This window comes from Chenopodium album, chromosome 16, assembly GCF_948465745.1.
Source record: "Chenopodium album chromosome 16, dcCheAlbu1.1, whole genome shotgun sequence".
Taxonomy (NCBI): domain Eukaryota; kingdom Viridiplantae; phylum Streptophyta; class Magnoliopsida; order Caryophyllales; family Amaranthaceae; genus Chenopodium; species Chenopodium album.
This window is the reverse complement of record NC_137849.1, coordinates 41,585,022-41,598,290: the sequence shown is the minus strand read 5'-3', so window position 1 is coordinate 41,598,290 and position 13,269 is coordinate 41,585,022. Positions and strand designations below refer to the sequence as shown.

Here is a 13,269-nt window from a genome sequence, read left to right as displayed (position 1 = left end):
GATATGTTGTTAAGATTGCAGACCTTGCAGTCATGGCACTGCTGTGCCTGAGTCTACAAGGTAATTCTGAGTTTGGTGGGATTATGTGGATGCTGTGCAAAGTAGGCCAATTTTTTTTAGCACTGAGCTGTGCACCTGTGCTGCTGTGCACATGGCTTATATCAAGGTCGTGTCAACTGACTTTTCCTTTTATTAAGGTTAAAATGTCGAGCAATAACTTTCAGGAATGACTGTATATGGTTTATAGTGATGCAATAACAAGGAAGCTACTCTGTATAGTTTATTTTTGGAAGTGAAGCTTTAATCAATTATTGTGGAGTAGAAATTTTTTAACCGAAAGTTTGATTACATTTGTTTGAGCAAAACTTGGAGAACAAAAACCTTCTTATGCTGTGATGCTGCTGCTCATTAGGACATTTGGTTTTAGCTGTTTATTATGCCTAAGAATTTCTTGGAGTAGGGCTGCCGAGCGTACTTATGGAATTATGGACAATGGTATCAATTTGTCTAAGAAAGCTCCTGTGTCTTAGGAGAATGTATGCCTTCTAAAGTCTGCAGTTTGGCATAAATGTAAAGATTTTCATAAATGGAAAAAGCAGCTGTCATGAATTTACTTTGGGCTTTAGCTCGGACAAGCTGTGGGTGAGATGGGTTCAATGGTTTATCGAAGGTCAATTCCTCAGCAACTGTGAAGTGGATGCTATATTAGAGTCTTGGATAGAAGCATGCTACTGATCAGTTGGAGGGGGATGGGATAATTTAGTCAAGGGGCCTTAGTATTCTGTCCTTTAACATGTTCCCAATTTCAGTGGTATTGTTAGCTCTTCTGAACAGGTTTGACAGCAGAAAAGGCGGACTGGTGGAATGTTCTTCCTCCTTTATCTTCTGCAGGCCTTTTGATGCTGCTACAAAAATGTTTAGCATTTTTTTAGTGCTCTTATGCAGCTGTTATTGTGTGGAGCTGTCCGAGTATTCTAAATGTAAGCAAGCAGGTTTACAGCTTATTGAGAGCAAGCTCTTAATTTCTATTCAAGCTAGTATATACAAAGATCTGATCATCTGATGTCCAAAGTGTATCATGCTTGTTTCCAGCGAAACCAAAATATCTTCAGTGGTCAATATGTTACACTTACTACTCACTAGCGCAGCAGTGCGAAGTTCTTTTTTCGGGTAGCTTGCAAAGGTATTGAACCTGTGGTGCAGCTGTTAGTTTATTAAGCTGTTTTTAGTCTGTTGGTTTAGGAGTCCCTAAAGCTTGACTCAGGGGCGTTCTTTTAGGGCCATGAAAATGAAGAATCCTCTGCTTAACCCTTCCTACAAGGTGTAAGTATAAACTCTAGCGCCATCTTATTTGTATGATGTACGATCTCAATCTTGTTATTTTGATATAATATGACTTGCCAAAAAAAAAAAAGTGTTGATTAAATTCACAATTGCTGTTATCAAATAATGTAATTAGAAGAGTACAAAAAATGTTATATTCCACCAAAATTGAAGGGCTAGTTTAAAAGTGTACTGCAAAAAAGAAAGCAACTCCATCCATGGTAGCTTGAATATGAGGTATCAATTCGGATATTTGGGTCGGTTTGGATGGATTGGGTTGAGTCTATTTAAAAGTTGAATTATGTTAAATTATTGTATCTATACGAGTCGAAATTTGAATCGAATTTTTTTCAGGTCAAATTAAGTCGGCGAATTAGTTTCTAACACCTCATTATAACGGGTAGAAGTTCGGTACTTCACATTATTTGTCATCTTACTCACATAAAACATTGATGCATTAAAACTACAGCTTGTTACATTTTACCTTTTTTTTTTTTTTTTTTTTTTTGTAGTACTCGTAATATTGGCAAGTTGAAAAATTCGGTGGAACTATGCCAACATAGTATATTCATAATTTAGCTTGTATGCATGACCATAAAAAGAGAGACCTTTTTTTTTTGAAGGAAAAAACACTTACATATAAAATAAGTTTAGATAGTTTTGAGCGTAGAGGATGTCAAAAATATTGGGTTTAGTCGGGTTACCTTTTACCCATTATGCATTGTATGAAGTATTAATTGTACAAAGAAACACTTTTGAATAAATAAAACAAACTACAAGTGATTAAAAGTTAAATTTAACAACGCAAGTACAAAACTGGCCATACTTCTAGTTTAATTTATCTTCTCCCTAAAAATGACAAAATGCAACTATTAAACAAGTTACTCCTAAAATGCATTATTATACTCCTTACTTGTATATAATTAATGCCCCTTCCATTAAATTAAATTACCTAGATGGTTGAGTACTTATGATGTGAATTGGATGAGAATGCAGGATTGCCAAACTAAAGTTGTCATATTATCTTTACATAAACGGAGGTCACACGAGTTAGGTTTGTATTAATGTTAGCATTCAACCCATTGATATAAATGAGGCTCTCTCTTTAATATAGAGGCGATCATGATGAGTTCGACTTAATTTTTCAGGCTTTATAGGTAGAAAAATCTTATCCTAAGTCGAGTTAATCAATTACACTATGCTTAATTAACAACCTCTGGTAATTTACTCACACTTTTAATCACTTGTAATTTGGGCTGCTCAATTGCTCATGTAACAGAGGTTTTTGCAAATCTTGCTATGCGTTATGGTTTGCAACTCATGCTTTATCTCAAACTCTCTGATATCTAAGCATTGTGTAGGCTGTTGTAGTGTTGTTAGTCATTCCACATAAGGTCTTGCACTCTTGCTCCTAGAAATTAATTTTGACACACCACTGATTGATTTTAGCATTCATCCTATGTGAGAAGAATATAGAAAACTGTACTCTCACATAAAGGTGTGCCAAAATCATTTCCCCTTGCTCCTACTTCATCCATTTCATAATACTCCGTAGGCAAAAGCTAATGAGCGCCCCCGGGGCGTTAGATTAGATAATTAAAAGTGGAAATATTAGAGTAAAACTAACATTAATTACACCGAACGACGCGTGATTTTATCATGCATTTCTAACTTAATACTCTTTCAACCAATAAAATTATTCCTTAACTAACGCCCTGGGGCGCTCATTAGCAAGATTCTACTCCGTAATTATAATTCTTTGACTTTTGCACTATTCATGTAAAATATATTTAATACTACGTAAGTTTTTAACGGTTAAAGGGTTGCTAATATTACGAAACGAGAGTAATTTTTTCTAATTTATCAGATAATGATGATGATTAGGATAATAGCCGAAACACCATTATCTATCCAAATAAAATTTGCATGAATTTGTTCTCTCAAAGTGGGGGATCGTTTGTTCGTTTCCTCTACGGAGTAACAGTCAAAGAGTCAAAATGCGTTTTCCAATTTATAACAAGTTTCAAATTCTGTTACTCCAAAATTTTTTACAAGCTCCAAAATTTGATAAAATCCCCTGAACATTTTATAAGTACTCCGTATTTCTTGTTCATCATATTGTTGGTTGGTTCTCTCTCCTCCTACTCGCTCTCCCAAAGTAAAGCTTCAATCTTTACTTTTTTTATTTATTATTTCCACCATTTTCTTCATCATTTTAATTGTGTTGTTAATTTAAAATTAAATTTGAATAACATTAATCTAACAAAATTTGGGTTTATAATATTTACTTCATATTGACACTTTCAGATACTACCACTACTTCGCCGCCACTCACCACCCCTTTTCAGGTAACCTAATTTTATATGATCAATTTTCAATTAATAAATTGTTCATTGTTTTTTTTGCTGCTTTTTCGATATGCAAGATTAGTATTATATTTCATATAATTGGGAAAATTTCTGTATCATCACTAAATTTAGTGTTGATGCCATTGAAGATTTATAAGAGAATGTTATAATTGAATTCACATTGCTTTGTCTCTTGAATTTAACAATGATCATAAACTGCATAAGCTAGATTCAGACGTAGATCATCTCGTTGTGATGATTCGAGAAAATTATTTTGGATTATCAATATTGTGCTGTTTTCATTTAATTTTTTTGGGATTCCAGAGTTAAGGCTAATTCCTCTGAATTTTGATAGAAAGCTACTGTTTTATTTTTGACTAATATATACTATGTATTTTTAAGACTTTTTTGTATGATAAACTAATAATTTGTGAATTCCTTTATCGTGGAAAAAATAGTTGAAAATTTCAACTGTGAAATTGCTAGATTTGAATTTTTACAATTTCCTAAACATTGTATTTGGAATTGAAATTAAGAATACAAAATTATATAGATTTTGTCAGTATTCATATGCAACAAGGGTGATTTAAGCTAGTTCTTCAGTCAAGTCCTCATTTAGGAACTCATTATTTTGCTGGTAAAGGTTATAAACTAGTCGCTCTTTTCGATTTACATGCCCTTATTTAAGAATTGTGTGTGGTTGTATTTGTTGTTCTTCATTTTTGTTTATTTTTCAAAGTATTAGGAGAATTTCTCGTGTTTGTAGCAATGCAACAACATATGCATGTTGTTATCTCTCTCTGTTTTAATTTTTGTATGTCAATGATTTGATCTGTTAGCTATGTTTGCCTCAAGTCACAAAGTGTCAGTTTTCAAATTATGGAATTTGTCTTCTAATCACTAAAATAATATTCATCCGCTTTTATGTGATCCTTTGGTTAGTGGACATAATCTAATGTTAATATCTTAAATATATACCACATTGGAGCAAACTAAACTGCTTCGCTTTTGGAAGCCTTCTGCTTGCTGCAACTTTCTAAATTACCAACTTGTCTAGCAGCCAGTGTACTGGTTCATCATAGCAACTGCTGTGATGTGGGGCTAGGAAGAAGTGATCTTCAAGGGAACTTTAGTTGGTGTAGGTAAATAGCTGCCTGTAAACACATCGCTAGGAAAGGGACGGATATATGTACCTGCTCAGGGTCCTAGTGACTAGTGAGCAATTGATCAGTGGCAAGTAGCACTATGGTTTTGTCATTGCCCATGGACTTGTTTATGCTTATCTTGGTTTGATTTATGTAGATTGCAATGAAAATTTATGCAATTTTTATGTTTATAAACTTAAGTGTCCTAAATATTCATTTTTTTTTGTCTACAGAGTGGCTGAAAAAAAACCAGAAGTCCATGTCTTCAAATGGCAGGTCAAATGACCCAGAAGAATCATTCATGGCGGAAGTTGATAACTTTTTTGACACTGCGCCTCCTCTCAAAGATCGTCTGGTCATAAGCCAGAAGTTAAAGGAATTTATTGAGCACAACTCTCCTGCATCCGGTGAGTTATTGTATGTTTATTGATAAAAATGTGTTTATCATGGTTACAACTTTAGTTACTAAGGATCACAATTTCCTTATAGGGAATGAAGCCTCCAAGAGAAAGATTGTATGTATAACTTCTGGTGGCACGACTGTTCCCCTTGAGCAAAGATGCGTTCGCTATATTGATAACTTCAGTTCAGGCTTTCGAGGAGCTGCATCTACAGAGTAATGACTTGTGCCATAATTTAATTAGTGCTTTTGAGAGGTTTTCTATTTTTTAGTGGTGAGTGGTGACAATATGTTTAGCTTACAGGTATTTTCTCAAGGCTGGATATGCTGTTATCTTTCTCAACCGGAGGTAACTATTCAAATTTTTCATGCAATCTATCTTAAGTTATACTATATTGATGCTATTGTGTGATGATTGGTCCAGAGGAACCTGCCAGCCATACTGTAGATCTCTTCCTGATGACCCGATGCTTGAATGTTTTGAATCAACTAATGAATCAGTCCAAGGTTAGCCTCTCCCCACCTATAATATTTATCGCTGTTGTCTGACTGTAGTGGTTCCTTTTTTTTTGGCCAAAAAATCAAGAAAGAAATTTATTAGTGGGAAATTAGTTTCTGCTTGTCTGACATCTTAAAACCTGATTTGGGCCATATGATCAACAAGAAAAATTACAGCCCTCTAGATATGCTTTTTCCCTGTGGACCTACCGATATATGTTCATAACACCAGCAAACTAGCTTCCTGGGAAGACCGAAGATTCCTGGAAAAAAACATAATATCTGAATTAACATCATCAAAATTTGTTAGAAATTGGAATCATCATCCTAATGACCTTATCTAGGTGCCCTCAAGCGCAGAAGAACCTTGCATTGAGAAAGAAATCCTAAAGCCCAAGAAATGGGATCTCACAGTTTCTGTGGTGGTCTAAGAGGTAAAGATGGTATTTTTTGTTGACCGGATGATTCTTAAAATCTTTGAGAATTTCCAAGCTGAATTCTGTTGTTATTAGATAAGTTTTGCCTTTTTTTGCTAGGTGCCATGGGGGTTTGGGAGGAGGAGGAGGGGGGGGGGGGGGGGGGGGGGATCAACTTATAGCGCAAATGCATTATTATTTAATCGGTCCTTGTCCAACTTTGTCAGTAGAATAAATGCTCCTTTACGTGCTTATAATACGTGTTACTTCTCTGATATCCATTCAGTGCGATCACATGCTGAGGCAGTAAGGAAGGCAATCTCCAATCACCATGCAGTATGGACCGCTATATCTTTGTTATATATCAGTGTTTTGCATATATTCTGTTAAATCTTCATTTTTTCCTTCTGTTTGTAATCCTTTAGAGAAAAGGTTGAGATTGATGGTTGTTATTTTGGGTTATGAATGGCAGGCGGTGGAAGCTGGGGTCTTATTAAAGCTTCAGTTCACTACCATTTTTGAATATCTCCAGGTTAGCTTCCCTAATTATAACCTTTTGCCTTCTATAATCTTCAGGTTAAATATGTCTCATATGAGCATTCAAGGATATACAGAGCTAGTGTTTGGTTTTTGATTATTTATTATTTTTTAAATGATAGGTACCTGAAATATCTTAGATTTGTAGTTTTTTTTTTTAGAACTTCGAGGGAGGGAAAGGATGAGTTATGTTCATCTGCTCAGTACTTTGTCCCAGCTGTGCTAGTTGGTGTCTGTGGATCTTCATTTTCTTTTTGGAATAATGGAATTTGCTGCAACTTTGTGCCATGTTAAACAATCCCTTAGGTTGCAAACCAACATCCAGGTTTACTTTACGTCTTCTGGTTTGAAGATGATAGCAACACATTGGCGTGATGATGTAAATGAATGTTGGTAGTTTTGACTCATTACTTTTATTAATATGGTACGGGGATTGAGTGTTTGGACTATGATTCTACTTTGCATATTTGTGTCATTTGATCGACATTTTGAAAATTTGATTCTTAATTCACAGGCTGGCCATAGAGCTTTATGAAGTGGCAATTTTTCCAAGTAGCAAGTTCTATTATTATTTTCTGCCATAAAATTTTGTAGCATCCAGTAAATGCCTACCTATTTTTGGCTCAGACATTCCTGCATAACTGAAGTCACTCTTGTTTTTAAAACAGTTGCTGCAGATGATTGCGGGTGCACTAAGGGATCTTGGGCCACGTGTTATGTTCTATCTTGCTGCTGCTGTCTCAGATTTCTATGTCCCTTGGGAGAGCATGGTACCTACCAGTGTTATGAGCTATTAAAGTTTCTTTGTTTGTTATTGATCTTTGTAGTTAGAAATCTTCTTTGAAAAATACCTTACTGATCATAAAATTCATTGAATAGCCTATCTGAATCCCTTTTTTTTTTTTTTTTTAAAAAAAAAAAATACAAATAAAATAAGTTTTTGCAATCTTTGTTAAAACTCGGCATATCTCCCCTACCCTATCATAAATAGGAAAAAGAACATGCAAAAATATTTATACTACCCTTTCCATGGGCTGAAGGCTCTTTGGTCTCATATAATTGCTTAAATACTATTATCATGGTTTAGACTTGGCACTTTGACTAAGATTCCATGCATAGATAGTTAGAAATAAACTAAATTCCATTCTTGACTGTCATGTTATTATAATTGTTCACATGTAGGAACTAGGAACTACAACAAAAAATGAGATACTTGAGTAGATAACTGAAACAAATCAAATCACTTATATCCCCTTGGTACTAGTTCCATTATACAACAATAACTTGAAATCACATCCCATTTGTCTGAGTCAAAGCATTTTGTCTGTTGTGTGTATAAAGTCTTGAATGCAAAGGAAGTTCTGTAACAAATTATTATTACGGAGTATTTCCCTTTTTCATCCATTGCTCAGCAAATTCAATTTGCAGGCAGAACATAAGATTCAGTCTGCGGCAGGACCCCTGGATATGCGTCTTGCTCAAGTACCAAAGATGCTCTCTGTGCTTAGAAAGGACTGGGCTCCTCTGGCATATTTCATATCCTTTAAGGTTAGTCTTGTTTGCATATATTATACATTCAGCAAATATTATACTTCAGTAGTTTTTGCAAACTTGTCTGTCCAGTTTTGTGATAAGGGGTAACAGGTTAGTGGCAGAAAGAAAATGATGTTAGACAAGTGGGTTGTGGGGATTCATTAGCTTTGGGTATGGGCAATTAGGTAGAATAATTTGTGTAGGGCCGTCAATTGTCCTTCGCCTGTTTTAGTCTGCAAGTAGGAAGTTTGTAAGGCTGTGTTAGTCTTTGCTAGTTTTGGTGTGGATGTAGGAACTTCTATAGGACCATGTGACTAGTTATTTCTTCTCTTGACTGAAGTGTTTTTTAAGGTGATCAAGAGAACTTTACTTGACCCATATATTTTGGGACAATTGACATAGAACTAAGTACATAGAAATTCAAAACTGAAATAAATTGGAAAAATTGCCCGGAATAACCCCACCTTTGGGGCGTCCGGTTATTTAAAAATAACCCAAAGGTGGGATTATTTTTAGCGGATGCCCCAAAGGTGGGATTATTTTTAGCGGACGCCCCAAAGGTGGGATTATTCCAGGCAATTTTTCCAAATAAATTTAGGTGTGTACAACTTATGAGATACTCCATAGAATTATTGTGTCAAGTTGAGACTTACCCAGAATTTGGAAATTGTTTAGATACATCAAACTTTTTTGCAAAGTGCTTGAGTTATGCCACTAAGTTACATTGGTTGTGTGGGTCCTTTGGAAGGAAATCTTGCGAGAGATTGTTATGAATTATGACAAAATTTTAATCCTAAAGTTGAATTGTAATAGATTGTGTGCTTGTTGATTATCATAGATATGACTATATGAGAACCAAGGTCAATAGGATGATTGGACCATGTTATGATGTTAGGGTATTCTAGCTTAATTTTTCTTATTTTTTTGCATTGAATTTTCTTCTTTAATGTTTGGAGAAAGATTTTCTCTCGAAAAGCATTTTTATCTCACCCTCAAAATATGAGGCTTACCACTCAACTATTATAAGATTGATGATATATTGCTATGTGGTTTGTATGTGCTAGGAATATCTAACTTTTTCATAGTGTGTGTCTTGTATGATATTCTGCTTTATATAAGAAGCTTCTTGCATCTTACAGTTAGTAAGATGATCAATATTTGGATTTAGGGAAAAATAAAAAGTTTGATACTGAGCATAAATTTGGATTCTATCCACTGTTTTAAGGGTTTTTTTTTTTTTTTTTTCCTTTTGATACTCGAGCAGTTAGAAACAGATTCTCAGATTCTTTTGGACAAAGCCTCTTCAGCACTTAGTAAGTACAATATGCATGCTGTGGTAGCAAATGAACTTGCTAATCGCAAAGAAGAGGTCACTGTTGTCACTCCTCACGGGAAAACTTGTATTCGGCGTGAGGCCTGGACTGATGTAGAGATTCCACTCATTGAGCTTCTTGCAGAGATGCATTCTGCCCATATTGAGGGTACCTTGCAAAGTTAAGCAGCATCATATCAATGATCATTGATAAATATGCTAATCCCCTCAAATTTCAGCTTCAATAATGTAACAATTTTTCCATCTGGCCATAAGCCATGACCTTTGAATATTGTTGTTGTACCGGAATAATTCAGATAGTCTTGTAATGAAAGTGTTTATCTATGAACACGATCATGTTGTTTGTGGTAGCATTTAGAAGAATAAAGCAAAGGCGATATTGCCATTATTCATTAAAGAACGTACAATTCTATGTTCGATTAAGATCCAAAGAAGTATCTCTTACTGATATCCTTAACTTAAAATCCAAAGCATTATGCTGGCAGAGACTAGAATTTGTTATATACACCTGGGTGTATCGTACACCCGGAGTCATTTGCTCATTCAATCCACAAATAAGCAAGTAATATTTTTACTCATTTGTTGATTGAATGAGCAAATGACTCGGGTGTACATAATAGGCTCTTGTATATTTTAGTAATGTGAATGACAGTTATGGAATTAAACTCGATTTTCATGAAGAAAAAAAAAAAAAAAAGAAAAGAAAAGTTGTACTGTGAGGGTCTTGCGATTTTGCGTAATGGAATTTATGGCTGCTAAAAATGAGAAAAATCTACTCTGACTGTTATTCACTTATTCATCACAGAATTATCACAACTTGGTTACATTACACTATTACAGCAAGTAGTTGATAGTTGTATCTATGTACTACTTTTCAAGTCAACAAAAGTCAGCAAGTCACCTCAAACAAAAGTACACTAGAAAATAATTGCATTTTCTAACATATAATTATTATCCACAACCACATAAATGAGGTAATCTAACTCCCTCAATTCCTCATCCCACAATGGAGTTGTTTCAGTTTTCAATCTTCCTAATATTACTTTCCATTTTCCTCTTTTTGTTACCTTACAACGCTCATGCTCAATCGCAGTTTCTCATTAACTGCGGCTCCTCTAACAACGTCACCACCACTGCCGGCCAGACATTTGTCGGAGACGAAAAAACAAACGCTGTCTGCCTCTCTGGTCATGGCAGCAAAACTGACACAGACAGCAACCAGCCAGAAGCCTTATACCAAACTGCCAGAGTTTTTAAAAAACCAGCAAGCTATGACTTTGATATCTCACAATTTGTGACTTATTTTGTGCGCTTGCATTTCTGTGCTTTTGATTCTTTACTTGCTGATGCAAAGTTCAATGTCTCGGCATCAGGGCATATGTTGCTTACTGATTTCAGTCCTGCAGGAAAAACTGATGCAAATTGCTCAAGGAATTCCACGGAGTTTATCCTCAGAATAAGTGATGTTGAGAAGTTCAGAATTTACTTTGTGCCTAGTCATTCGTCGTCTATAGCCTTTGTTAATGCAATAGAAATCTTCCCCGCGTCTTCAAACATCACAGAGGATACAGGCCCTCGGGTAACACCTGCAGGAAGCTTGGGAGATCACGGGGGTCAAAAATCGAAAGTTCTTGAAACTATTTATAGGATTAACGTTGGGGGTAAAGAGGTTGAAGCATCAAGTTCCAGCCTTTGGAGAAGTTGGATGCCAGATGATCAGTACCTCATTAACAAGGGTGAAGCACAAAATGCACCTGCTAAGACCGATAGTGTTAACTATGCTCTCCGTCCCGGTCAAGCCACCCTTGCTGATGCTCCACAAGAAGTGTATGGGACGGCGAAAATGCATAATAAATCTCTCAGCATGGTTACCAACCTTACTTGGAAGTTCAACGTGAGCAAAGGCAAACAATACTTTGTTCGAGTGCATTTCTGTGATATCATAAGTGATGCGTCAGGTCCATATAATTTTAGTTTGTACATATATAGTAATTTCAATCAGGTGATAGATCCATTAGATATCACCGGAACTGATCAACCTTTTTACAAGGATTATCTAGTTGAGCCAGATGATCTTGGATATCTGAACATTAGTGTAGGACCAAACAATGTGTCAGCTGATAAGAAGTATCTATTCCTAAATGGACTGGAAATTATGCAGGTGCTGAATGAAACTGCCATAGAGCCCCGAATTGATGGTAGTCCGTCTCATCTAGCTCTTGTAGCCAGCTTGGTTGCATCTGCAGTAGCCATTTTAATTGTTCTAGCAGCTATTGCTTCCTGGTATCAACAGAAAAAGAAGAGGCAAAAGTCTAATGAAGTATCCGAGTGGGTTCCCATGTATGGCGCGTTCAGTTCTCACTACAGGATCTCAGACGGAACATCTTCCCATGCCTCCACTTTTCAGAACCTGCAGTTGGGTTTGAAGATACCCTTTGTTGAAATTCGGCAGATAACGAACAATTTTGCAGAGAATTTGATCATTGGTGAAGGCGGGTTTGGGAAGGTATACAAAGGAACACTGAGAAGTGGGCTCAAAGTTGCAGTGAAGCGAGGCAGTCCTGATCATGGCCAGGGAATGTCAGAATTTCAGACAGAGATTATGATTCTGTCAACAATTCGCCACCGCCATCTTGTTTCCTTAATTGGTTATTGTTATGAAAATGGTGAGATGATACTGGTTTATGAGTACATGGAAAAAGGGACTCTAAGATATCATCTCTATGAATCGGAGAATATATCCGCTTCCTCTGCCAAAGGGATGCTGTCTTGGAAGCAAAGGTTAGAGATCTGCATAGGGGCTGCCAAGGGTCTTCAGTACCTCCACACTGGTACAAACAAGGGAATCATTCATCGAGATGTCAAGTCGACTAATATACTGCTTGATGAGAATTATGTAGCTAAAGTTGCAGACTTTGGGCTATCAAGATCAGGATATCTGGAGCAAACTCATGTCAGTATATCAGATGTGAAGGGAACTCTTGGCTACCTAGATCCTGAGTACATTATATGCCTGCAGCTGACAGAAAAATCTGATGTGTACGCTTTTGGGGTGGTTCTTTTTGAAGTTCTTTGTGCAAGACCTGTTATAGATCAGTCACTTCCAAAAGAGCAAATCAGTTTACCTGATTGGGCAACTGCTTGCTTTGAGGAGGGACAGATTGAGAAGATAATCGATCCATTAATTGCAAATGAAATCGACCCTAATTCCTTGAAGCAATTCTGTGAGATAGCTGAGAAATGTTTAAAAAAAGATGCGTCAGAAAGACCTCCAATGTCAGATGTATGTTGGAGTTTGGAATACACCCTACAACTTCAGAAAGCGGCTGCTGAAGGAGTGCTGCTAGATGATACCACCACAGATGTTTCCCTGAACATGCCATTACCTGCTGTTCATCGTTTTCCTTCTCAGAACATAAGTGATTATGACCTTGAGTTATCTTACACTGGTACCGGAGAAGTATTCTCTCAGTTGACCTCTGACGATGGGACTGGAAGATGATATGAAATTGATTTAGGTAGGATAAGTATTCTCTCAGTCAGTAGTAATTGTTACTGCTTAAGTAAAAGCAGCAAATCTCAAGTTTTTTTTTTTCTAGTTCTTTTCGTGCTTGCTTCTGGTATTTTTGTGCAGACACATTGGTGTAATTTCATTTCAAGTTATCTTTCTAGAAATATAATGCTCACAGCGTGTTCATAAAATTTGCTTTGCCACTAATTTATACAGTAGAGCTAG

The 13,269-nt window shown here is 36.1% G+C and overlaps 1 protein-coding gene and 1 pseudogene across 1 annotated transcript; both read left to right on the top strand.

Annotated features, from left to right (window-relative positions):
• The first annotated feature begins 3,339 nt into the window (after nucleotides 1-3,339).
• Nucleotides 3,340-9,950, top strand: LOC145586538 (phosphopantothenate--cysteine ligase 2-like). The gene is made up of 11 exons (XM_081643395.1): nucleotides 3,340-3,481; nucleotides 3,631-3,671; nucleotides 5,050-5,223; nucleotides 5,306-5,432; nucleotides 5,521-5,565; nucleotides 5,641-5,723; nucleotides 6,417-6,466; nucleotides 6,603-6,662; nucleotides 7,336-7,437; nucleotides 8,096-8,215; nucleotides 9,465-9,950. Exons 3-11 carry the CDS (start codon nucleotides 5,076-5,078, stop codon nucleotides 9,696-9,698), a joined length of 969 nt encoding a protein of 322 aa, XP_081499521.1. The 5' UTR covers nucleotides 3,340-3,481; nucleotides 3,631-3,671; nucleotides 5,050-5,075; the 3' UTR covers nucleotides 9,699-9,950.
• A 553-nt stretch (nucleotides 9,951-10,503) lies between these two features.
• On the top strand, nucleotides 10,504-13,235 carry LOC145586537 (putative receptor-like protein kinase At2g23200 pseudogene; annotated as a pseudogene).
• Nucleotides 13,236-13,269: the final 34 nt, after the last annotated feature.